The sequence below is a fragment of the Phocoena sinus genome, chromosome 3 (genome assembly GCF_008692025.1).
Source record: "Phocoena sinus isolate mPhoSin1 chromosome 3, mPhoSin1.pri, whole genome shotgun sequence".
Lineage (NCBI taxonomy): Eukaryota > Metazoa > Chordata > Mammalia > Artiodactyla > Phocoenidae > Phocoena > Phocoena sinus.
Window position 1 is genome coordinate 109,707,987 of NC_045765.1, and position 25,386 is coordinate 109,733,372.

General features: G+C 42.2%; 1 protein-coding gene across 1 annotated transcript in view; it reads right to left on the reverse strand.

Moving 5' to 3' along the window:
* Positions 1–25,386, reverse strand: part of THBS4 (thrombospondin 4) — a 49,975-nt gene that overhangs the window by 13,061 nt on the left and 11,528 nt on the right. Inside the window, exons 3-11 of the mRNA XM_032628969.1 lie at positions 19,420–19,667; positions 15,940–16,048; positions 15,468–15,550; positions 15,080–15,131; positions 14,658–14,860; positions 13,100–13,237; positions 11,403–11,471; positions 3,548–3,700; positions 403–507 (exon numbers count right to left, since the gene is read on the reverse strand). Of these exons, the coding sequence (XP_032484860.1) occupies positions 403–507; positions 3,548–3,700; positions 11,403–11,471; positions 13,100–13,237; positions 14,658–14,860; positions 15,080–15,131; positions 15,468–15,550; positions 15,940–16,048; positions 19,420–19,667 (1,160 nt within the window). The remainder of the gene's footprint in view (positions 1–402; positions 508–3,547; positions 3,701–11,402; positions 11,472–13,099; positions 13,238–14,657; positions 14,861–15,079; positions 15,132–15,467; positions 15,551–15,939; positions 16,049–19,419; positions 19,668–25,386) is intronic.

Below are 25,386 nucleotides of genomic sequence, written 5' to 3' on the forward strand. Positions count from 1 at the left end.
TAGGCACACGGGCTCACGGGCTTCAGTGGTTGTGGCACGTGGGCTCAGCAGTTGTGGCTCACGGGCTCTAGAGCGCAGGCTCAGTAGTTGTGGTGCACGGGCTTAGTTGCTCCACGGCATGCGGGATCTTCCCAGACTAGGGCTCGAACCTGTGTCTCCGCCTGCATTGGCAGGCGGATTCTTAACCACTGTGCCACCAGGGAAGTCCCTACCTGTCTGGCTTTATTGTTGATCGCTGTTTTGCTACATTTGAGATGCAGCTACTTCAAAAATACAATTTTAAATGGAAGCCACAGAACCTCTGCCCCATATAAGATGTGGCTTTGGAAAGCCACAGAGCGTGCGTGCATGTGCGTGTGTGTGTGTGTGTGTGTGTGTGTTTCTCCTGCTCGACCCCCTTACCTTTTTGCAGTTCGTGGCAGAGCACAGCAATTCTTCGTCAGGGTAGCTGTCAATGTCCACGTCCTTTCCGCAGATGTAGCCGTCACCAGCCCAGCCAACCCCACACTGTGAAGGAAAAACCCATCAGGAGTCCAGGAGCTGAGCCTGGTGGGAGGCCAGGGTCCGACAGGGGCCTCTGCTCCTGTGTGTGCATCCCCAGAGGGAGGGCCAGAAAGCTTTGTTCGCAGGATTTTAAAACTATTAAACTGTGTTTTGAATAGTCTAATGCTTCAAAATTCAAAAAGTACAAAGGGAGAGTGAAAACTCCTTCCTGCTCTTGCACCTTGGCTCAGGAATCAAGGCAATCTGCTCTCATGAATACTTTCAGAGACACGCTGGGCAGAGATCAGCAAACACACATACGTTCTTTTTCTCTTTTTGTCGTTCTGCACAATTGGTAGCACACATATAAACACTGCTCTGTACCTTGAATTTTTAAAAAATTAACATTATATCTTAGAGCTCTTTTCATATTACCACACGTAGATTAGTGTCTTCCTTTTTAATGGGCACAGATATAACATACATAAAGTGGAATGCGTGCACCTCAATTAATTCAACCAGTCCCCTACTGGTCGGTGTCAAGTCGTTAAAACCTTTTTCTGTCGCAAACAATGCGGGGCCACAAAGAATTTGAGGACATTTATCATTCTGCACATGTACTGGCTTCTTAGTATGAAATTCTTGGTTCAAAGGGTATTTGTACTTTTGAATTATTGTTAAAATGTTCTCCATATGATTATCCAATTTCTTCTCCCAATGGAAATGAATGCACACAAAGGTGGAGTGGCTGCTGTGGCACTTTCCTTAGCATTCTGGAGCCACAGTCGTATCTCTGAATCTAATGGTCTTCTAGATCAATTTCCACCACAGCAGGAACCTTCCAAAGTGCTTTACCTCTACTCATATCTTTTAACAGGTGAAGATTCCCACAGGTGTAGTGCTGGGTCTGCATGTTCTCTACGTTTCTGGAAAAGTCTACCCAAGTTTCGTGCCACCACCAGCTGCTAAGAGCAAGCCTTCATTGGCAGCAGAAGAGGCATTAAAATAACAGTTATTCTATACCGGACTCTATAAGCATTATCTCCAGTCCTTGCAAGGTCATCACTATCCCATTTTACAAAAGAGTCGACTCAGCTCGGAGTGGCTAAGTCCCTTGCCCAAGGTCTCAGAGCTGGGACTTGAACTCGAGACTGTCCCAGTTCAATGTTTTCTGCCACATGTATTTGGTTAACGTGCGCTTTGAGTTCTCCCTCTGATATTCCATATAGTTGGCCTGGCTAAAGGATGAATGATAAACCCAAGAGAAAGGAAATCCTTCCATAAGCGGTGTCCTGGGTATGAGGTGGTACCTGGGAGCTCAGCTCAGGAGCAGGACAGGTGCCTGAGGAGGGGCAGGCAGAACTGCAGAAGGAACAGGAGACAAGGGGGCCTGGAAAATGACAGGGAACCAGCAAGGCAGGGGCAGGTAAGAGCCGGGGGAACAGGGCCAAGGAAAAAGAAACTTTACATGAGTAAATGTTAAATTTCCTGCCCTCATTAATCAAAATAACGTGATTTAAGACCAGTGACTTCCTAAGCTGCAGCCTGGCTGTCCTTAATCATGTGCACCCCGCTTCTGCAACCAGAGATGTAGAAGGCAGAATCCAAAGACACCCCTCCCAGTAACTACCCCTATTTCTGTACAATTGCTTCAGCAGGGCCTTCAGAGGGCCTGGAGAGCTCAGCCGTGGGGTATGGTCCTTGACTCACTTTAATGAAGAAAACATTTCCTCTAGGAACAAGTATGTTTTTAATGAGCCATTTTCTGGCAGATTAAATTATTTTAGTAGTCACACCAAGTGTATTAATCCTTTACCATCTGTCATTGTGCCTTACCACAAATTCAAAAACACATTAAGGGAAAAAAAAAACAAAACACATGAAGAGCCTCATCACCCACCATCCCAGGGGAATCGTTAATTTGTTCACAGAAAATGAGGATTTAAACATAGATATACGCTTGCCTCTCAATGGGAATAAACATGCCCCATCAACAGGAATTAGAGGAACTGTTGATTTTTTTCTCCCCCTTGAACCCAGCCCATTCCCTCATCAGTATCTTGTTACAAGTTATCTGTGTTGATGGAGAGAGCTGGTGCCATTACAGTTATTTCTCTAACTTAGTTTTGATTCTTCTCATTTTTCCTATTTGAAAATGATATGCCCTTCGTAGAAAATTCTGAGAATGTGAAGGTAAGGGAGTCTGAGTTTGAGGTATAAAGAAGAGAGAAAAAGTCTCCCAGGATCCATCCTGCCGCTCAGGGTGATCGCCATGAACCTATGAGCCCCCAACTCTAAAGGGCCTGGCTCCCTGGGGAGGTGAGTGGCTGAAGATGGCTGATTGAACAGCGCCTAGAATCCCCCAGGACTCCAGGGCAGGATGGATGGCAGGCATGAACCTCATTCCTTGCCAAGGGCCCACTACACACCTGCCTGGTGGGAGACCCTTGCAAGGCTGCAACTGCCCTGCCCTCTACCCACCTCCTCCTCCCCAGGCCGGCTCCCAGGTGGGGAACCGCATGGGAAGGAGAGTGAGCTCCCACTGAGCTACTCCTGAACCCGGCCGAGGTGGACACAGAGAACAGAGGGTGCTGCGGAAGATGGGAGGTTTCCTCCCAGGGTTTATAAGAGCAGCCCACCACCCCTCCACTGTGGCTCACTTCCTGGAGTATGAGGCCAGATTTTGAAACTGGATGCCCTCAGGGTGAGGACAGTAAGGGCAGCAGTCGGAAGGGAGGGAAGGAGGCTCCTTCCGCTCCGGCTGTTCACTTCTTGGGCCTTCCAGAGGGGGTGGCTGGGAGCTGGGGCTCCACCACCGAGGTCCCCAAGGGGACGGTGCCGACCCACGGCCAAGAGGGAGAGAAAGAGGGTGGCTGATGGTCGGGTGGACTTCAGATTGCCCCCCACAAACTCAGCTGGCTCTGTTATTACTACATCCTTTGTTTACTTTGATGGAATTGTTTTCATTCTTGAGTACTTTTACCCTGAAGCAAGTAGAAACCGGAGAGGCATGGTGTTTCCAATGGAAGGGGGAAGATGATAAAGAAAGTAGCAAACAACTTACCACGCATGTCACATCCCCCTGCCTCTCTTCAATGCACTGTGCGTTCACGCTGCAAGGGTTCAGTTCTGGATTCCTGCAGTTTCTTTCCATTTTGCATCCCCTCCTCTGATCACCAATGTACCCTGGTTTACAAGGCCCACAGCGATAAGATCCCTGTAAGGAGCAGAGCAAGACGGTGAGCCAGGGCCTCAGACCCATGAGCAAAGGTACGGCGCTTGTGTCTATTTTTACATGTACTCGATGCCAGGATGAAGTGAGCCCCATGCCTGCCTCTGCTTATGTGTATGTCTTCTAACACTGTGTGAGTATTGGGGGAGACACTACCAGACTGGAAGCCACAGCAGGCCACGGAGACGTGAAGGAACACAATCGAAGGGAGAAGGCTGGCCAGTGAGCCACTTTGACTTGCCGGATCCACTGTGGAGGGCAAGGAGGAAAGGGCTGAAAACTCCAGTGAAGTCCTGGGAGGTGGAGTGAGAAAATTTACTCTGGGGACAAAGAACACGGTTTGGTAAAAAAGCAAATGAGAAAATTGTTTTTAATGTTCATTTGGCTTTTTTTTTTTTTAACAATCAAGTGACAAAGGAACAGAGAAATGTCGTTGGCCTTGCACTGAGAATTCTTGATGAGGTGGGGTGCTGTGAAAGAAACCTGGCAAGTGAGCTGTCAGCTCCATTGCGATGGCACTTCCGGGGCAAGCTTGACTTCTTTTTTTTCTTTTTTACTGAGATAGACTTTACATATCATGAAAGACATCCACATAAACTACACAATTCAATGATTTTGGTCACTCACAACCCCTGACTCACTGAATCCAAAAGATGCTTTCCAAGCATTATTATTTTATTTTGCCCACACTGCAGGGCTTGTGGGATCTTAGTTCCCCAACCAGGGATTGAACTCAGGCCCTGGGAGAATCCTAACCACTGGACCGCCAGGGAATTCTCTCCAATGATTTTTCTTGATCTGTCAGCCTCATTGGAAGACTCCCTTTGGTCAGTTCTTTCCTTTTCTTTGTTCCTCTGCTCTTTTTCCTTTGCCTACTCCTTCATTTTTGAGGTTTTCTAGAGTTCTATTTTGTAGACAGTTCCACTGTCTACTTCTCCTCTCCCTGAGTGGCTTTAGTTATTACCTTCATGTCAGTGTCTCCCAAATCCATTTCTGCAGACTAGCTTTGTCCTGGTAAAAAGCTAAGAAGCTAAAAAGCTAATAAGTCCCAGTATATTCCTAGGCAGCATTGTGGATAAGAACAGGGCTCTGCAGCCAGACTGGATGTCTTATGAGATGTGTGGCCTTCGCCTAATTATTTAACTTTCCTGTGCCTCAGTTTCTTCAACTGTAAAATGGGGATAATAATAGTGCCTATTGACAGGTTTGTTGTGAGGATTAAAATAAGTGACTTGATATTTATAAAATGCTTTGACATATAAGGAAGCTAGGAACCTAGAGATTAAAAACCTTTCCCAGGAACATACAGTAAATGAGAAGCAGTCATACCTGGAGCCAATAGTTCCTTCATTGACAGTCTACTGTGCTACACCTATCACCTTGGAAAGAGTCAACAGGAACTTTCAGGAATAAAAGCCAAATCTGATTAGTTAAAATTTCAACCCAAATGGAATATTATTCAGCCATAAAAAGAAACGAAATTGAGCTATTTGTAATGAGGTGGATAGACCTAGAGTCTGTCATACAGAGTGAAGTAAGTCAGAAAGAGAAAGACAAATACCATATGCTAACACACATATATGGAATTTAAGGAAAAAAAATGTCATGAAGAACCTAGGGGTAAGACAGGAATAAAGACACAAACCTACTAGAGAACAGACTTGAGGATATCGGGAGGGGGAAGGGTGAGCTGTGACAAAGTGAGAGAGAGGCATGGACATATATACACTACAAAACGTAAGGTAGATAGCTAGTGGGAAGCAGCCGCATAGCACAGGGAGATCAGCTCGGTGCTTTGTGACTGCCTGGAGGGGTGGGATAGGGAGGGTGGGAGGGAGGGAGATGCAAGAGGGAAGAGATATGGGAACATATGTGTATGTATAACTGATTCACTTTGTTATAAAGCAGAAACTAACACACCATTGTAAAGCAATTATACCCCAATAAAGATGTTAAAAAAAAAATTTCAACCCATTAAGCGTTAGGCATTTTAATTTAACACAAATGACTTTTGAGAAGTCCTATGAAAATAATGAATATCATTTGGGAATTGTGTTGTCACGAGTAAAATGCATATTTTGGAATACTGAACTATTAATACAAACTAAAAAGCTCTTCCTATTTAAAAAATACTAGAATGATAATATTTTATTCAATAAACATTAATTCAAAAGCCCAACACTGATCAGGAAACTTGCATAAGCCTCTGAGATAGCCTCATCCACCAGAGGGCAGACAGCAGAAGCAAGAAGAACTACAATCCTGCAGCTTGTGGAACAAAAACCACATTCACAGAAAGATAGACAAGATGAAAAGGCAGAGGGCTATGTACCAGAAGAAGGAACAAGATAAAACCCCAGAAAAACAACTAAATGAAGTGGAGATAGGCAACCTTCCAGAAAAAGAATTCAGAGTAATGATAGTGAAGATGATCCAGGACCTCGGGAAAAGAATGGAGGCAAATATCAAGAAGATGCAAGAAATGTTTAACAAAGACCTAGAAGAATTAAAGAACAAACAAACAGATGAACAATACAATAACTGAAATGAAAACTACACTAGAAGGAATCAATAGCAGAGTAACCGAGTCAGAAGAACAGACAAGTGACCTGTAAGACAGAATGGTGGAATTCACTGCTGCAGAACAGAAGAAAGAAAAAAGAATGAAAAGAAATGAAGACAACCTCTGGGAGGTTGAAGAGACCTCTGGGACAACATTAAATGCAACAACATTCGCATTACAGGGGTCCCAGAAGGAGAAGAGAGAGAGAAAGGACCAGAGAAAATATTTGAAGAGATTATAGTTGAAAACTTCCCTAACATGGGAAAGGAAATAGCCACCCAAGTCCAGGAAGTGCAGAGAGTCTCATACAGGATAAACCCAAGGAGAAACACGCCGAGACATATAGTAATCAAATTGGCAAAAATTAAAGACAAAGAAAAATTATTAAAAGCAGCAAGAGAAAAACAACAAATAACACACAAGGGAACTCCCATAAGGTTAACAGCTGATTTCTCAGCAGAAACTCTACAAGCCAGAAGGGAATGGCATGATATACTTAAAGTGATGAAAGGGAAGGACCTACAACCAAGATTACTCTACCCGGCAAGGATCTCATTCAGATTCGATGGAGAAATCAACAGCTTTACAGACAAGCAAAAGCTAAGAGAATTCAGTGCCACCAAACCAGCTCTACAACAAATGCTAAAGGTACTTCTCTAAGTGGGAAACACAAAAGAAGAAAAGGACCTACAAAAACAAACCCAAAACAATTAAGAAAATGGTCATAGGAACATATATATTGATAACTACCCTAAACGTGAATGGATTAAACGCCCCAACCAAAAGACACAGGCTTTCTGAACGGATACAAAAACAAGACCCATTTATATGCTGTCTACAAGAGACCCACTTCAGACCTAGGGACACATTCAGACTGAAAGTGAGGGCATGGAAAAAGATATTCCATGCAAATGGAAATCAAAAGAAAGCTGGAGTAGCAATACCCATATCAGATAAAATAGACTTTAAAATAAACAATGTTACAAGAGACAAGGAAGGACACTACATAATGATCAGGGGATCAATCCAAGAAAAAGATATAACAATTATAAATATACATGCACCCAGCATAGGAGCACCTCAATATATAAGGCAACTGCTAACAGCTATAAAAGAAGAAATCGACAGTAACACAATAATAGTGGGGGACGTTAACACCTCACTTACACCAATGGACAGATCATCCAAAATGAAAATAAATAAGGAAACACAAGCTTTAAATGACACAATAGACCTGATAGATTTAATTGATATTTATAGGACATTCCATCCCAAAACAGCAGATTACACTTGCTTCTCAAGTGCGCTTGGAACATTCTCCAGTATAGATCACATCTTGGGTCACAAATCAAGCCTCAGTAAACTTAAGAAAACTGAAATCATATCAAGCATCTTTTCTGACCACAACGTTATGAGATTAGAAATCATTACAGGGAAAAAATGTAAAAACCACAAAAACATGGAGGCTAAACAATATGTTATTAAATAACCAAGAGATCACCGAAGAAATCAAAGAGGAAATCAAAAACTACCTAGAGACAAATGACAATGAAAACACGACGATCCAAAACCTATGGGATGCAGCAAAAGCAGTTTTAAGAGGGAAGTTTATGGCTATACAAGCCTACCTCAGGAAACAAGAAAAATCTCAAATAAACAATCTAACCTGACACCTAAAGGAACTAGAGAAAGAAGAACAAACAAAACCCAAAGTTAGCAGAAGGAAAGAAATCATAAAGATCAGATCAGAAATAAATGAAAATGAAGGAAATGATAGCAAAGATCAATAAAACTAAAAGCTGGTTCTTTGAGAAGATAAACAAAATTGATATATCATTAGCCAGACTCATCAAGAAAAAGAGGGAGAGGACTCAAATCAATAAAATTAGAAATGAAAAATAAGAGTTACAACAGACACCGCAGAAACACAAAGCATCCTAAGAGACTACTACAAGCAACTGTATGCCAATAAAATGGACAATCTGGAAGAAATGGACACATTCGTAGAAAGGTATAACCTTCCAAGACTGAACCAGGAAGAAATAGAAAATATGAACAGACCAATCACAAGCAATGAAATTGAAACTGTGATTAAAAATCTTCCAACAAACAAAAGTCCAGGACCAGATGGCTTCACAGGTGAATTCTATCAAACATTTAGAGAAGAGCTAAACCCATCCTTCTCAAACTCTTCCAAAAAATTGCAGAGGAAGGAACACTCCCAAACTCATTCTGTGAGGCCACCATCACACAAAACCAGACAAAGATACTACAAAAAAAGAAAACTACAGACCAATATCACTGATGAATATAGATGCAAAAATCCTCAAGAAAATACTAGCAAACAGAATCCAACAACACTTTAAAGGGATCATACCCCATGACCAAGTGGGATTTATCCCAGGGATGCAAGGATTCTTCAATATATGCAAATCAATCAATGTGATACAGCATATTAACAAACTGAAGAATAAAAACCATATGATCATCTCAATAGATGCAGAAAAAGCTTATGACAAAATTCAACACCCATTGATGATAAAAACTCTTCAGAAAGTAGGCATAGAGGGAACCTACCTCAACATAATAAAGGCCACATATGACAAACCCACAGCAAACATCATTCTCAATAGTGAAAAACTGAAAGCACTTCCTCTAAGATCAGGAAAAAGACAAGGATGTCCACTCTCGCCACTATTATTCAACATAGTTTTGGAAGTCCTAGCCACAGCAATCAGAGAAGAAAAAGAAATAAAAGGAATACAAATTGGAAAAGAAGAAGTAAAACTGTCACTGTTTGCAGATGACATGATACTATACATAGAGAATCCTAAAGATGCCACCAGAAAACTACTAGAGCTGATCAATGAATTTGGTAAAGTTGCCGGATACAAAATTAATGCACAGAAATCTCTTGCACTCCTATACACTAATGATGAAAAATCTGAAAGAGAAATTAAGGAAACACTCCCATTTACCATTGCAACAAAAAGAATAAAATACCTAGGAATAAACCTACCTAGGGAGACAAAACACCTGTATGCAGAAAACTATAAGACACTGATGAAAGAAATTAAAGATGATACCAACAGATGGATACACCATGTTCTTGGAGTGGAAGAATCAATATTGTGAAAATGACTATACTATCCAAAGCAATCTACAGATTCAATGCAATCCCTATCAAATTACCAATGGTCTTTTTTACAGAACTAGAACAAAAAATCTTAAAATTTGTATGGAGACAAAAAAGACCCCGAATAGCCAAAGCAGTCTTGAGGAAAAAAAACGGAGCTGAAGGAATCAGACTCCCTGACTTCAGAGTATAATATAAATCTACAGTAATCAAGACAATATGGTACTGGCACAATAACAGAAACATAGATCAATGGAACAAGATAGAAAGCCCAGAGATAAAGGCACGCACCTATGGTCAACTAATCTATGACAAAGGAGGCAAGGATATACAATGGAGAAAAGAGAGTCTCTTCAGTAAGTGCTGCTGGGAAAACTGGACAGCTACATGTAAAAGAATGACATTAGAACACTCCCCAACACCATACACAAAAATAAACTCAAAATGGATTAGAGATCTAAATGTAAGACTGGACACAATAAAACTCTTAGAGGAAAACATAGGAAGAACACTCTTTGACATAAATCACAGCAAGATCTTTTTTGATCCACCTCCTAGAGTAATGGAAATAAAAACAAAAATAAACAAATGGGAACTAATGAAACTTAAAAGCTTTTGCACAGCAAAGGAAACCATAAACAAGATGAAAAGACAACCCTGAGAATGAGAGAAAATATTTGCAAACAAATCAACGGACAAAGGATTAATCTCCAAAATATATAAACAGCTCATGCAGCTCAATATCAAAAAAACAAACAACCCAATCCAAAAATGGAAAGAAGACCTAAATAGACATTTCTCCAAAGAAGACATACAGATGGCCAAGAAGCACATGAAAAGCTGCTCAACATCACTAATTATTAGAGAAATGCAAATCAAAACTACAATGAGGTATCATCTCACACCAGTTAGAATGGGCATCATCAGAAAATCTACAAACAACAAATGCTGGAGAGGGTGTGGAGAAAAGGGAACCCTCTTGCACTGTTGGTGGGAATGTAAATTGATACAGCCACTATGGAGAACAGTATGGAGGTTCCTTAAAAAACTAAAAATAGAATTTTTTAGTTTTTAGTGGGATACAGCAATCCCCCTACTGGGCATATACCCAGAGAAAACCATAATTCCAAAAGACACTTGCACCCCAATGTTCATAGCAGCACTGTTTACAATAGCCAGGTCATGGAAACAACCTAAATGCCCATTGACAGACGAATGGATAAAGAAGATGTGGCACACATATACAATGGAATATTACTCAGCCATAGAAAGGAACGAAATTGGGTCATTTGTTTGAGACGTGGATGGACCTGCAGACTGTCATACAGAGTGAAGTAAGTCAGAAAGATAAACACAAATATCGTATATTAATGCATGTATGTGGAACCTAGAAAAATGGTACAGATGAACTGGTTTGCAGGGCAGAAATAGAGACACAGATGTAGAGAAGAAACGTATGGACACCAAGGTGGGAAAGCCATGGCAGGGGGTGGTGGTGGTGTGATGAATTGGGAGATTGGGATTGACATGTATACACTGATGTGTATAAAAGTGATGACTAATGAGAACTGCTGTATAAAAAAAAAGAAAAAAACCCCAAAGCCCAACACTGCAACTTTGAGAGAAGATAAAGAACAAATTTGGCATTTATAAAATTATTATGAGTAGTAATTTTTTGGCCATGCCACACAGCTTGCGGGATCTTAGTTCCCCGACCAGGGATTGAACCCCAGGCCTTGTCAGTGACAGCGCAGAGTCCTAACCACTGGACCACAAGGGAATTCCCATATAAAATCATTCTTATATAGAAAATTACTTATAAATTACTCTTACATTAAAAACTGTTTTTCAGCACAAATTTTATCCTCACTTGCAAGTCAAATATATTATGCCCATATGTTCTCCATGTGTTTTGGGGTTATGATTTATGTACACATACTTGTTTTAATAACTGGTCTTCGATAACAAGAGCCATGAAAAATACTCACCAAAGTGTTAACACAGATAGAATTGAGAACACACGCTCCATTTCGACACTCATCGATGTCAGTGCAGACCTAGTGCAGAGAAGTTTAAAGGGACACTGTTTAAGTAGAAAGACAAATACATTTTGCTTTGTTTTGACATCTTTGTGTGAAGCGAGGACGTGCAATTTCAGGTAGGCTGGTGATCAGAGTATATCCTTAGTGGCCCTGCTTTTGCTTGAGGGTGTCCCACTTGCCCTGAGTTTTGGAGTCTCTTCACAAAGTGATATTAGCCAGGGTCCTGGGGATTTTACTGCTCTAGGGCTGGTTTTTATGTCAATTTTGGGGCTCCTGTTTCTGCATTCTATGTGTAACATAGGTTTGGAGCTCATGACTATATGTCTTACAAGCTTGGAGCTTTGATTTGTTGTGGGCAACTGTCATTTCTGTCAACCATGTCCCAAAGCTGACATCAAGCTTCCTGTTGATTTTTGGGGGCTAAGAAAGTTTTCTCATCTCCTTGTAATAAGTAGGATAGCTCTCTAAGGCTTCTGGCTTTCTTCAGGGGTATTAGGTCTTTCTAAAGGTTCAAGACTACATCTGCTATACCCACACAGTGCATGAACCCCAGTTTCCCACTTGGAGGACCTAAAACCATCTCCCACCTCCCATGAGCTGCTGTGACATCAGTTTCCACCCACAGCTCTGACTTTGAGTTCCCTCTTTGTTTCTCGAACCTGCACATTTCCTCTTATTTCTTTTGATATTGGTCATGCATTAAAATTTGTTGTTTAATTTCAGCAAGTTGGTTCCCTTTGACTTGAGTTCATTCTACCATATTCTGGAAATCCACTGGAAGGGCTCCTTCCTAGCTTACATAAAGCACCTTCTGTTTCTTTTTGTCTATTTTCCTTAGCTTAGTCTTGGCGATTCTGTCTTTAGAGAAGAGGAAGAAAAACTTAGGTCATTACTCCAATGGCTTGTCATTCGTGTGTGTCGAGCTTGGCTCCTTTTTCTAGTCTAAAAAATGATGCCCTCTAGAATCCTTTGATAGGCTGCTAGGAAATGATGAACCTCCGCCCTTCTTTAAAGCTAATAATTTCCGTAAGGTAGTAAAATATATTTATAGACCAACCATTTTTAGGGGCTGAAAACATCAAAAAGAATTTCACGGTCAGTCAGTTAAATAATGGCCAGGATATAGGAGAACATTTGGAAATAAACGGAGACTGTCACAAAGTGCTTGAGTGCTTTACAGCAATTTACGGCTTATATAAGAAGAAAGGCAGGTTTCCTCAGGGGATTATTTCTACTCTTGAAATCCTCTTATCTCTAAAACAGCTTCTGATCAGCAACAATGACTCTATGAAAGTGACCTAATTTTTCAAAGCTTTTATTTGTTTCCCCAGTTCTTAAGTTATTTGGTGGGACAAAATGTTCAAAAGGCTACCAACAAAATAAGGCTGAAACATGTCACATATCCAGGATTACCCCCTTCACTGCTTTCCTAGTGCTACTCGATTATCCCAGCTGACTAGCTTCCTCCTCACTAGCCTTGATGAAATGAGTTGGAAAACTTCCTAATGTGCCCGCAGTGCATGAGGACATTCTGCACACCCTTGGCCGCTCAGGGAGGTAAAGGGTTATATGGAAAGAGGTGGGAACCAACCAAAGGTTTTCTGTTGGTAATTAGAGATTAAAAGGCCACAACTTCAGCCCACCTGCTTGTTTGTCTTGGCAAAATTGATCCCAACACCCTGCACCGTGGGCCCTTTGAAGCCCACCGGGCAGGTGTCACATCTGAAGCCAGGAGCCAAGTTCACACAGCGCACGCCTGGGTAGCAGGGATGGTATTTGCACTAGAGAGAAAGAAAAATTCACTCTTTAGCCACATGGAGAAAACACCCTCAAACTTCCATTCATCTATTTGTGCAGACTTGGGGATTCATTTAACTATCGTTTTTTGGTGCTTGACATGATCAAAGGCAATAAAGGCTTCCAATTTCATAGTTACTCACAGAATCCCTGACCCACACGGTCTGGAGGTTTCCTTGTAGTGGGCTTTTGCTATATCATAGAATCACGCACAGCCGAGTGGAAAGAGTCCTTAATGTTAACCAGTCTACCTCCCAGTGCAAATTCCCTGATATTCTAACTTGGAGTTTTAAAACCTCCGTGACAGGACAGTGTTCCCGGACTACTTGTCGGCTAGCTATTAGTTGAGTCCAAAGGAACCAACTACTCAAACAAAAAGACCTTGAGAAGACAAAACCAGGGCAGTTGTTGTTTCTTGAGTAAGATGTGATTCATCAGGGTCTGTGCCTGTCTTTGTGCCCTACCAAGTCCATGACTGTTCCTAGGCTCTCACAGTCTAGGAGGTTCATTCTGATTTTGTTTTGTTTTGTTTCGTTTTTAACCAGTTCAACTAATGTAAAAAACATGACCACTTCCTGCCCTTTCAAAAGGAGGAAAATTCCAGCTCACAGATAAAAACCAGATGCAGTTCTGTGAAACATGTGCAGATGTTCTTCCAGTGGAGGGATGACTAAAGACCATCTTAATTGCTGACTACCTTGGGGAGGTCATCAGCTACCACAAGCCTGCAGGATCCATGTGTGTGAAAGCTCCTTCCAGCCTTCCTCTGGCCAAAGGCACATTCTGGGGGCAGCCTCGCTACCCACTGCGAACACTGTTTTGGGACTGGACCAGTGACTGGCTAACGATGGTCCTTCAGAGGCTTTGCCAGCTGGCCAAACAGCCCGTATTTGCTGTATGTCCTTCTGGCTCCATCTCTGGGCACTTTAGGTTACTCACAGATAATGGGGCCTCTTCAAGAGGTCTTATTGGTTTGAGATTCCTGTCTGCTCCTCTGTTTTAGGAAGCCTGAAGCAATCAGTTGCAACCCCTGAAATATACCCTTACCCAGATCTTCCCCCTCCCATGTTTGCAAATGTGTGGAAAAATCACAATTGTCACAGAGACTGCTTAAGAGAAAGAATCAATGTTAGAGTTGAAGGCTGAAATCTCAGCATCGTAGTAACACAAACCGGAAGAGTGGGAACCATGGAGGGGAGACTCAATGATCACGGCCACAACTGTGTGTCATGCCTCCTCCTTCCCACCATCACAGATCTCTAAGGATTCCTGAGGGAGTACTTTTTATGTAGCCTGGAGGACAACCCAAGTCATCCCTTAGTCATCAACATGGCTTCTTTTTCCATAAGCTGTCGGATGTACAAGATACTGAGGGAGCCCCATCCTATCTAGTTGCACTTTTACCTCATCAACGTCAGAACAGCTGATCCCATTTCCTGTGTAGCCCTCAGGGCAGGGCCCACAATGAAAGCCATCTCTGGTGTTGGTACATCGGACGCCACGGAAACACGGGTTGGAATCACACCGGCGCACTGGGGGTATCAAGGATGCTGGGAGCACGGGGGGCACCACGGTGTTGGGGGTTGGAGACTGAAAGCTGAGAGGACCTAGAGGAAAACCATCATCCACAGGCTTATAAACCACCAAGAAAACAGAGCTGATACAGAATCAAGCTTAGTTTCGCAGTGAACTTCTTTTCCCTTCCCTCCGCCTCTGTGCCAAACCTCCAGAAACCAGCGCCAGTGGAGCCTCACCCACCCAGGCCCTCATCAGCTGGCATTTGCTGGTCCAACTCAGAATGCACCAGTTACTAGAAAAGCACTTACCGCAAGCCTGGCATTCAGCTATGGTGTTTCGCAAAAATGATGTTTCCTTGACCTTTAGAAATGGGAAGGGAGAAAAAAAAAGATGGAAAAGGAGTTCCTGATGTATAATCCAGGAGTGAAAGAATCCATGAGTAGCAAACTATTAAGCAGTACTTAAAGGAGTGTTAAAGGAGCTCTTGGTAGTTCCCACTCTGCATGGAGCCCTGGTGTGTTTATCACAGGCTGGTCCCCCATTTTCAGAGCCCCAGGGCAGCGGGCTGCACGGGGCCACTTGGGGTCAGGCTCCAGGTCCCCTCCCTGCCTCTGCAGGCCTGCAGATCCATTAACTCCAACACAGAGCTTCTCTGATAAGACTGGACCTTCTCTGATGGTATGCCCTACTTGTTACCTGCTGTCTCAGAAGATCCTTCACCTCTCCCAGTAGCTGGTTTAGTTGTGACATCTGCCCCAAGAACTGCCGATTGAAGTCTCCTGTAGGAACAGCAGAAGGTAAGGCGCATTCAGTCAGTGACAGCTATTTCTACAGTGACTCAAAAACAAATGATTTCCCAGAGACCATCAAGACAAAGAACGTAAGATACAGGAATTTAGTTTAGGGTAAAACTCATTTAATTCATCTAAAACATAATGATAATGATGCCGCTGGGCTGGTTACTCCAAATTCCTATGAATTATACTAATAAAAGTGCAATGAACACATTCCTTGCCCTGGACGTGGGGCAAGAGCCTCATCTCTGTAGGTACATGATCCTGTAGGGCTGCTCTGCCGACAGCCCACCTTTCTGGGATGGGGACCAGTCCAGCCGGGGGCCTGGGGGTTTGTGTTGATGGAGGTGTGCAAACTGCCCAAGAGCCCACACCTGTGCTTGTGGCAGCCAGCGGCTCGCTCTGCTGCAGGAAGCAGTCTTGCAGGCTGGCCACCTGGAACAGCGAGCCTCTCACCGCCAACTTCAGCTCTTCCAAGGAGTCCTGGAAGAAATCGGATTCATACCATACATTGCTGATGTCATTCAAAAGCCAGCGAGCTTGCAGACGCACACAATTTTCATAACACAGTAGGCCTGAATACTTGGACTCTGACGCTTTACATAATTTTGTGGGTTTGCATTTTTTCCTGAAGCCTGCCAGCCCTATCCTTTTGGCTGAAGCAAATATGGAAGAAACCAGTAGCTCGGGAGAGTGCTGGCGTCCAGCGTGGTCTGAGAGCTCATGAAGGTGACTCGGAGAAGAGAAAAGGCAGTTTTCCTTCATGGTAGACAAGCTCTTTTGTGGCAGGAGCCTCTTAAGAGTTGTTTGTTTATGGAGTTTAGACTGTAATGAATAAGACATTGACCCCAATTTTAAACACTATTGTTTCTAGGGTATCTTGGATTCAGATTTAGCAAAGTCTCTGGTTTCCTTGTATTATGAGGAGGAATAAACCGTACATTCTTTTTTTTTTCCGTATATTCTTTTTCTTTCTTTTTTATTGGGGTATAGTTGATTTACAATGTTGTGTTCGTTTCTGCTGTAGAGTGAAGTAAATCAGCTATACTTATACATATACACCCTCTTTTTTTGGATTTCCTTCCCATTTAGGTCACCACAGAGCACTGAGTAGAGTTCCTTGTGCTATACAGCAGGTTCTCATTAGTTATCTATTTTATACATATTAGTGTATATATGTCAATCCCAATCTCCCAATTCATCCCACCCCACCTTTCCCCTCTTGGTGTCCATACATTTGTTCTCTACATCTGTGTCTATTTCTGCCTTGCAAACAGGTTCATCTGTACCATTTTTCTAGATTCCATATATATATGTTAATATATGATATTTGTTTTTCTCTTTCTTTCTGACTTACTTCACTCTGTATGACACTCTCTAGGTCCATCCAAGTCTCTACAAATGATCCAATTTCATTCCTTTTTATGGCTGTGTTATATTCCATTGTATATACGTACCACATATTCTTTATCCCTTCCTCTGTTGATGGATATTTAGATTGCTTCCATGACCTGATTATTGTAAAGAGTGCTGCAATAAATACTGGGGTGCATGTGTCTTTTTGAATTATGGTTTTCTCAGGGTATATGCCCAGTAGTGGGATTGCTGGGTCATAGGGTAGTTCTATTTTTAGTTTTTTAAGGAACCTCCATACTGTTCTCCATAGTGGCTGTACCAATTCACATTCCCACCAACAGTACAACAGGGTTCCCTTTTCTCCACACCCACTCCAGCATTTATTATTTGTAGACCTTTTGATGATGGCCATTCTGACCGGAGTGAGGCGATACCTCATTGTGGTTTTGAGTTACATTTCTTTAATAATTAGTGATATTAAACTGTATATTCTGTGATGTATATTTTCATATATTTTCACATTACTGGTTTATATCCATCATTCATTGTTAGTCATAGTCAATTTTCTCACCCCTTAATTTTGTAGCTTTTACTGTACTCATTATTTTATATATGTATGATAGAAAATGTTTATGTTAACTGGCAACATAAAGTCATCGTTCTTATTTTAGAAAAGAGCATGCTAAGGATTTTCAGAGGGACTCTGCTTTTCCATTTAGCTAAGTTAAGATGTATGCAACACGTGCTACATAATAGGTATTTTGTTGGAATCAGACCATAAGCTTTATGGAGGCAGAGCCATGACTGTTTGGCCTGATGCCTAGAATGTGCCTACTGACTGACTAATTGACTGACTGACTGACTGACTGAGAAGGTGACTATGAAGACAGAGCACTGTGGTCCTTGTTGATAGCCTAAGGAGGTAGAACTTTTGGACAAAATTCCAAAAAATTCCATCTGTTTCTGATGACCTGGGTTTTTAGAAATGGACTTATTTGGTGGAGACTAATTTCTGAAATGTCACTGACACAATTTCTGACTGTCATTCTGACTATTTGGGCTACTCTGGGGATTCAGAAATAAAGTTTGGCATATCTCTCCATTAATTTTTTTCTCTCTCTATAAATCTACACTAAATATATATACAACTCTTTCTCCCTCTCTCTAAACCTGGATTTTAGCTTTCTTGAAACTTCTGCTTGAAAATGCTTCCTATGTTTCAAGCACAAATTCTAGTATCTGATTCATAGTTTTTACATTATTATCTAAAACTCCTCAGCATTCCTAGTTACAATGGAAATTACTGTTTACACCCTGCTTCTTTACACAAAGGGCTCAGAATAACTTGGTAAGAGCACATATAGTTTAGTTAAAGCATATAATAATGAAATAAAAGTGGAAAATAGTGATTGCAATGTATAAAACAATGGGCCACAGTGGATGAACGTAGTTACTGATTTTGGGATTGACTTCCGTATCAGATGAAATTCTGGAACGATGAGCAGTTATAGTAATAATTGGAAAAGACAAAGAATACTACTAGTTATTTATAGGAAACAAAGTATTTCCTAGCACAAAATTCTTTTTTTTAAAATAAATTTATTATTTTTTTTATATTTATTTTTGGCTGCATCGGGTCTTCATTGCTGCACGCAGGCTTTTCTCTAGTTGCGGCGAGCAGGGCCTACTCTCCATTGTGGTGCATGGGCTTTTCATTGTGGTGGCTTCTCTCGTTGTGGAGCACGGGCTCTAGGAGCACGGGCTTCAGTGGTTGTGGCACATGGGATCTTCCCGGGCCAGGGTTCGAACCCATGTCTCCTGCATTGGCAGGCGGATTCTTAACCACTGCGCCACCAGGGAAGTCCCCCTAGTGCAAAATTCTAAGAGAAGCATATGTGGCAATTTCTAGAGTAGGTGCAATGATATGATGAAAAAAAATACCATCAACCGGGCATAAAACGGAAGACAGAAGTGATGTGATTTGTAAGGCCTCATGGAATTAAGTTGGCAATAAGGGTCTTTTTGTTAGGATGCTCTAGTGAGACCTGTGAAAAATGTTCCTGGTGCTTGGCAATTTCCAATCATTCTTTTTTACTTTCACTAAAAATATAATAACGTTATAGAAAGATTACAAGTAGATCATCCTATTGCCCTAAGAAAGTTTAAAAATTTTTGCTATTCTTTTTGCTATTCCTTTCCTGCTTTACAATTATATCGCCAAAGTCTCCACTTACCATCTAAAAGAGCAGCTCTCAATTTTGACTTCACGTTAGAATCAGTATTTTAAAAAATACTGATGCCGAGGCACCACCGCTATAGATTCTGATTTAACTTGTCTGGAGGGTGGGCCCTCTAGCAGTCGGTTTTTAAGTTCCACAGGTGTTTCTAACATGCAGTCAAAATTAGACCCACTCTTGACCTCAGCCCACTCTTCTGCATTCAGCAGAAGCTTCAGAAACTCATCTTTCCAGTTTGGAGAATGGTTTGTGGGTTCTTACCTGTGCCTTCCTCTGGAAAGTCCTCAATTCAACAGCCTCAGGACTCTGGGCGAGGCCGGAAAAGGCTCTGGGGAGATTGTGAATGGAATCCACTTGCGAGCAGTCCACGTAGAGCTCTACAGAGCCAGCTCCCCGGTGCAGATTGTTCAGTCTCAGGAGGACCCTGTGCCGCCTGCCGTCGGCCAGCTGCAGGTTGTTGAAAACCACCAAATGAATCTTCCCATCATTCTTCAGGTAACGGAGGATGGCTAGAACCAAGCACGGGTCAGCGAATAATGAGATAAAGGGAAAGGGCGTGATTCTGTGCTGCACAGCCTCCAGGTGACGATGGCAAGGCTGGGTCATTGGAAAGACGCACGTAAGTCAGCACCATAAATCTTCAACATTTTGTGTGCCAGGCGTTTTTCTAGGCACTGGCCGCCACTCTGTTGCTGAGAACGTTTTGTGCTCATGAAGAGAGACAATAAGTAGTAAATTTGGAAATAAACAATAATTTCAGATAATGATGAGTAGAGTGAGCAAGTAGAACCCATCAAAAGTCAAGTAACATCCAGGTAAGCTCCTGAGGGCATGAACTCACTAATTCGCAAACATCAACTGAGCGCTACTACAGGGCTGGGTGCTGCCCTTCGTTGCTGTAAACACTTAATTTCTCCTCACTGCAACCCTATGAAACTGGAATGATTACAGGTGAGGAAAGGGAAGCTCAGATAAGCGAAGGAACTTGCACAAGGACACAGTAAGTGACAGGACTAGAATTTGAAACTGAGTGTGGTTTATTCCATGACTAAAAGAATGCTAGGCCTGGATAGGCCTTTCTAAGGACTTCATGGGAGATCTACCACCTTACACAAAAAGACATTCCCAGTATTACGTTGAGTGAAAAAAAGGTTATGAGTCAGTACGGGTTCATTCCGAAAAAACTATGTAGGTATGTACACAGACTTATATACACATATACAGAAAATTAGAAGGAAATATTAATACGGTCATTGCTGGACGATGTGTTTTTTTTCCTTTTCTTCATTTTCATTGCCTGATTTTTCTACAAGAAACATGCATTACTTATGTAATACAAAAAAGTAAAAGAAAGAAATGAATTCCACACATAAACCCAGAGTGTGCTACAGTCAGTCTATATGATTCATAACAAGTAACTGGGACCATCTTTCCTCAGATACCTCTTCTGTGAAGTGTAAATGCCAACTTGGTGCTGCCCCATGGAGTAGCCAGCCAGGAATATCTGTTTATGTTGCAATACTGCCAGAAAAAATAATCCCTACTATGAAATTTTAAAGATGTTTTTGAAGACTTCCTCCAAATACCTTAGCCTTTCTAGGTTGACTTCCCCACCCTTCTAAACCCTGACTAGATTTGCTTTCCCATTTGACCATGGCTGGAGGGGGCCAGGTGGCATCAGGGTCTGTGGTATAGAGAGATGCCCTGAGGAGTAAGGAGATCTTCTCTCGTGCCCACGTGGTCACCACCACTTGCTTACCGAGAGAGAAGAATTGGTAAGACCTGACAGAACAGACTGGCTAGAAGGCCTTTCTCTGGCTGTAGTACATTACTACGTTTCCTGAAGCAAAGTATTGGTAAGACTTAAGTAAATGTGGTATGAGGAGAAAGAAAAAAGATGTGAGTAGAAATTCTTGAGGTATTTTAAACATGGGATACAACAGAGTTTTTTTACCCCTTTATTTAATATTGTTGAGAATTTATAATTGTAACAGCATGGCTGGAAATTGGAGGCATAAGGTACACAAAAGAGGGGGAAAATGAACCCAAATATATGCACTAATTCAATATTTTAAGACGTCTATTTCTTTACTTTTTTGAATAGTTTTGCAAATCCCTGGCGTTTTTACAGGCCAGTGGAAACACCACTTGGACTACCAGACTTCAACCAGGTCATAGACACATATACTCAGGATCTCCTCATTTTCATTATGGCCACAACCTCTGTTCCTCATAGTAACAGTTTAAGAGGATACACAGCTTAAAACAAATACCCTTGGTCTTTCTCTCCTGGGATTTCTGTGTAATTCAAAGGAAACACATTTTCATGGGCCCTTGCCTGCTTTGAGCAGGCCTTCCAGGCCATGTGGGCCATGATTTATTTTCATAACTGAATCGCTAAGTTTATAAACAGTACCTAGTGGAGTACGTCATGTATAACAGTTGCACATTAATGTTGTGAATATAAACTTTCAATGAATAATTAAATGATTGCATCGAAAGCTTTTCACATATAAATTTAAAAGTTTAGAGAGTAGCAATTTAACATCTATTGCAGGCAGCCAAACCTGCCATTGTGTTCCTGCTGCCATTTAAGGGCACGCTAGACTTCTGCGTTGCTTTGTGTTGCAGTGCAGCGCTGAAATGACAGATTCTTCATGCTCATAGGTCTTGTGACAAGAGCAAGAGGAAAAAAAGGAAAAGAAGACTTATGGAAACTTCCATCTTCACAAGGTCCGTTAGCAGAAAATTATCAAGTGCTTTGACATTTACCATTCTTCATACTTGATCCAAGAATTTTCATTTTGCTTATGGCTTCCATTTTTTCATTTTTCTTTTTTATTGCAAACCCCTTACTTCAGTGCTTCTATACTTATTTTATCTTCAGAGCAGTAAGACTACCCCAGAGGGTCGACAGGCACCTGCTCAGAAAACTCAGCATTCTCCCATCAGTCACAATGAGTCTAGAAACAGCCTCAACAACCCAGGAGCCTGCAGCCTGAGAGATTCCCTGACCTTCTCCAGAAGCAGCACCACTGGAGGGGAGAGAGCAGACATGGTTCCCTTCCTCTCTCTGGTCCCCCTTTCCCAGTGCTCACCTTGCCCAATCTTAGCCCAACATACACACAGAGCAGAGGGGAGCAAAACAGAGGGGAAAATACAAGTGAGCCAGTAAGACATCACTTCTGCCTCCAGAAGGAGTGAAAAATCAGGCCTGGAAGTCAGAAGGAGCAGTCTTCTCCTGGCTCCAGCCCACTTCTGCCCCTTAGCACCCCAGGGAGCAACGCACTCAGGAAAACCGTCACTGGGTACAGCTCTGCTTCTTCAGCTGAGGCACATTCCATCCTCTTGCTTGCTTCTCACTGCAACAAGTGTGCTTGGTGATTTCAGCCTTGTGCTCTCTCAGGGCGAGTACCAAGAACTCCTCTGATTAGAACTGAAGGCTGCAGGTCTTCAAACGGTGCTTCTGCCTCTACCTTGTTCTATCTCTGGGTTTCTCTGCCAGATTCCTTACTCACCTTCCTGCTGAGGGTCTCTTTCTATGCAGTTTTTCTGGACTGAAAGCTTGACATTCTTACAGGACTGTTTTGACCAAATGATTGCCTTTTCAATGCAACACACGAGCGAGCCAGTGGAATCATTCACTAGCTCCCTAGTGGTCCCTAATTAATGTGTAACTTATCCCAGGACGGGCCCAACCTTCCTGCCACCTTCCATTCTGCTGATCACCAGCCAAGCTGAACGACCAGTTCTAATAACCCATTTTCACCCCTCTCTAGCTTTCTCCAGCCTCCCTCATCCTTTTCTTTCTGTGCGAATGTTCTCTTCTCCATTCCTCTCCTTCCTGCTCCATCATTGCCACAAATCTGAAGCCAAGATCCAGCTCAAATGCACCAGATTCCCTCTAGTTTTCCATCTTCCCCATGGTTGGAAGTTACTGCCTCATTCGTCTTCCCTAACACTTTCTCGGTGCTTTGCTAGGTATACGTTTTCAGGACTCAGGTTCCAGTCATGGCTCGGACCCTTAATCCCTATGTGACCCTGGGCCTGAAGTGTCCACTTCTTAAACTATTAAAAGGAGTCAATAAAAGCTGTCCTTCCTATGTCATTTTGTTTTCAGTGGTGGTCAAATAAGAAAATGCAAAAATATAAGCTGCTATACAAATGTAGGTACTAGTATATTTGTTTATTTCTCATCTTCTCTGCTAAAGCATAAACTCTTGGGACAAGCAGTCTATTTCTTACTAATTTTCCCATACACCACAGCACCTGAGAACACCAAATACAACTATCTGTTGAATGAAAAAATAGATAAAATAGAGTATTCATGTATCTACTCTGTTGGGTTTTTTTTGGAGGTACGCGGGCCTCTCACCGCTGTGGCCTCTCCCGTTGCGGAGCACAGGCTCCGGACGCGCAGGCTCACGGGCCATGGCTCATGGGCCCAGCTGCTCTGCGGCATGTGGGATCCTCCTGGACCGGGGCACGAACCCGTGTCCCCTGCATCGGCAGGCGGACTCTCAACCACTGCGCCACCAGGGAAGCCCCCTACTCTGATTTTTTTAATCCACAATCTTTTTAAAAGTGTGGGGAGCAGTTTCTATTAGTTTACATACATAAACCCTTCCCTTCTAAACTTAGCATCTTTGTGTACTTGAGAGTTTGCAGCCCCGTTTTATGGCTGCATTTCCATGTCTGGGTACCAGACTGACAGAGGAGCCACGCAGCCCGGCCTGATTAAAACCATCTCAGTGACTGGCGGGGGATGAAGACGAAGAAGCAAACCAAAGCAATGAAGATTTGAAATATTGCTATCTTGGGAAAACTTTCAAAAGGTGCTTTTTGAAAAGTGGACGGACTTGGCGGTCAAAAATATTATGATGTGTTGAATGTCAAAGCTATGAAGCAGGCTACCAGCTTTAAAGAACTGGAAATGATAATATTTTGTCTGCTTGGGCAAAGAAATTCAGAGTGACCTAGCCTGCAGGCAGCAAACTCAGCAAGGTAGTCCGGGGCTTTCTGCTTTGCTTGGCGAATGGCTTTGCTTGGCAAATGGCTTTGCTCTTTGGCACTTTTAAATATATGATGAAAGCAATTGCTGTCAACCTTTCCTCTTCTTCTCTAAATAACTATACATTAAAAAAAGACTTCTTGCCATTAATGTTTCTTGTGACGGATATTCTTGTTTGCCTTGGCTCATTTATCTTTATGCCCTATACGCTAAGGTCTTTGTAACTTTAGTGCTTTGGAAATACATAAAAGGTAAATCATCAAACTGCTTTTCCTAAAAGTACTCTGGGTGACTCCCAGGTGTGATAAATGCAGTATTGTGTGTTTTGAAATTTTTTTGTAGCAGTTTAAACCAATGTAAAGCTTACAGAATACACACACGCACACACACACACACACATGCACACACACACGGAGCAAAGAAACCATCCGGTGAAAGGAAGCACAGCAGTTATACTGAACATCTGCAAAGGGCTTTATATTTTGCTAAGTTACGAGGCATCACTGTAAACAACTATCAGGTAGGTAACAGAGCTGTAAATGTGCACAGAATCCCAAGGTCACCTTATAGGAGAGAGGTGCACAGCAGCTTCTTAAATGCCCATGGAATGCTCTCTAGCCTTAGCGGAGCCACAGAATCTTAGCATTATAAGTCATCCAGCTTAATATCTCATTTCACAAATCCCTTCAGTAAAAGTGCAGCCTCTACCAGCACATTTCCAGTAACAAAGAACTTTACTTTGCAGAAAAACCCATTTCACTCTTGGATTGCTCCCCAAGAGTTTCCTAATTCAGAGCCAATATCTGTTTCCTCCGACTTCCACCAGTGTGTCCTAATTTTACTCTTCCGAACTATAGACAGATATCATCAATCGAAATGATATTCTTCAAATATTTTAAGGCAACTTGCACTTCTCTCATGTCTTCTGTCTGGCTCCTTGATTTCTCCAGTTCCTTTAACTTTTTGACTTGTGATGTGGTAAAAAAAAAACGGGATCCAGAAGGATGCTGGCTTGGTGACTCTCCTTAAGGTAGTCTCTGACTTGACAGTGTCCCTGTGAAATGTGCTCACGACTAGACACAGTATTCTAGATGTGGCTGGACAATTAAGGGTGCAGTGGGACTATCGGTGCCCTTAATCTGGCCACATGTGTGTATTAATGAAGCCTAAAATTTAAAAAGCTTTAAAAAGAAGTTGCGTCAGTGTATCTGTTCATT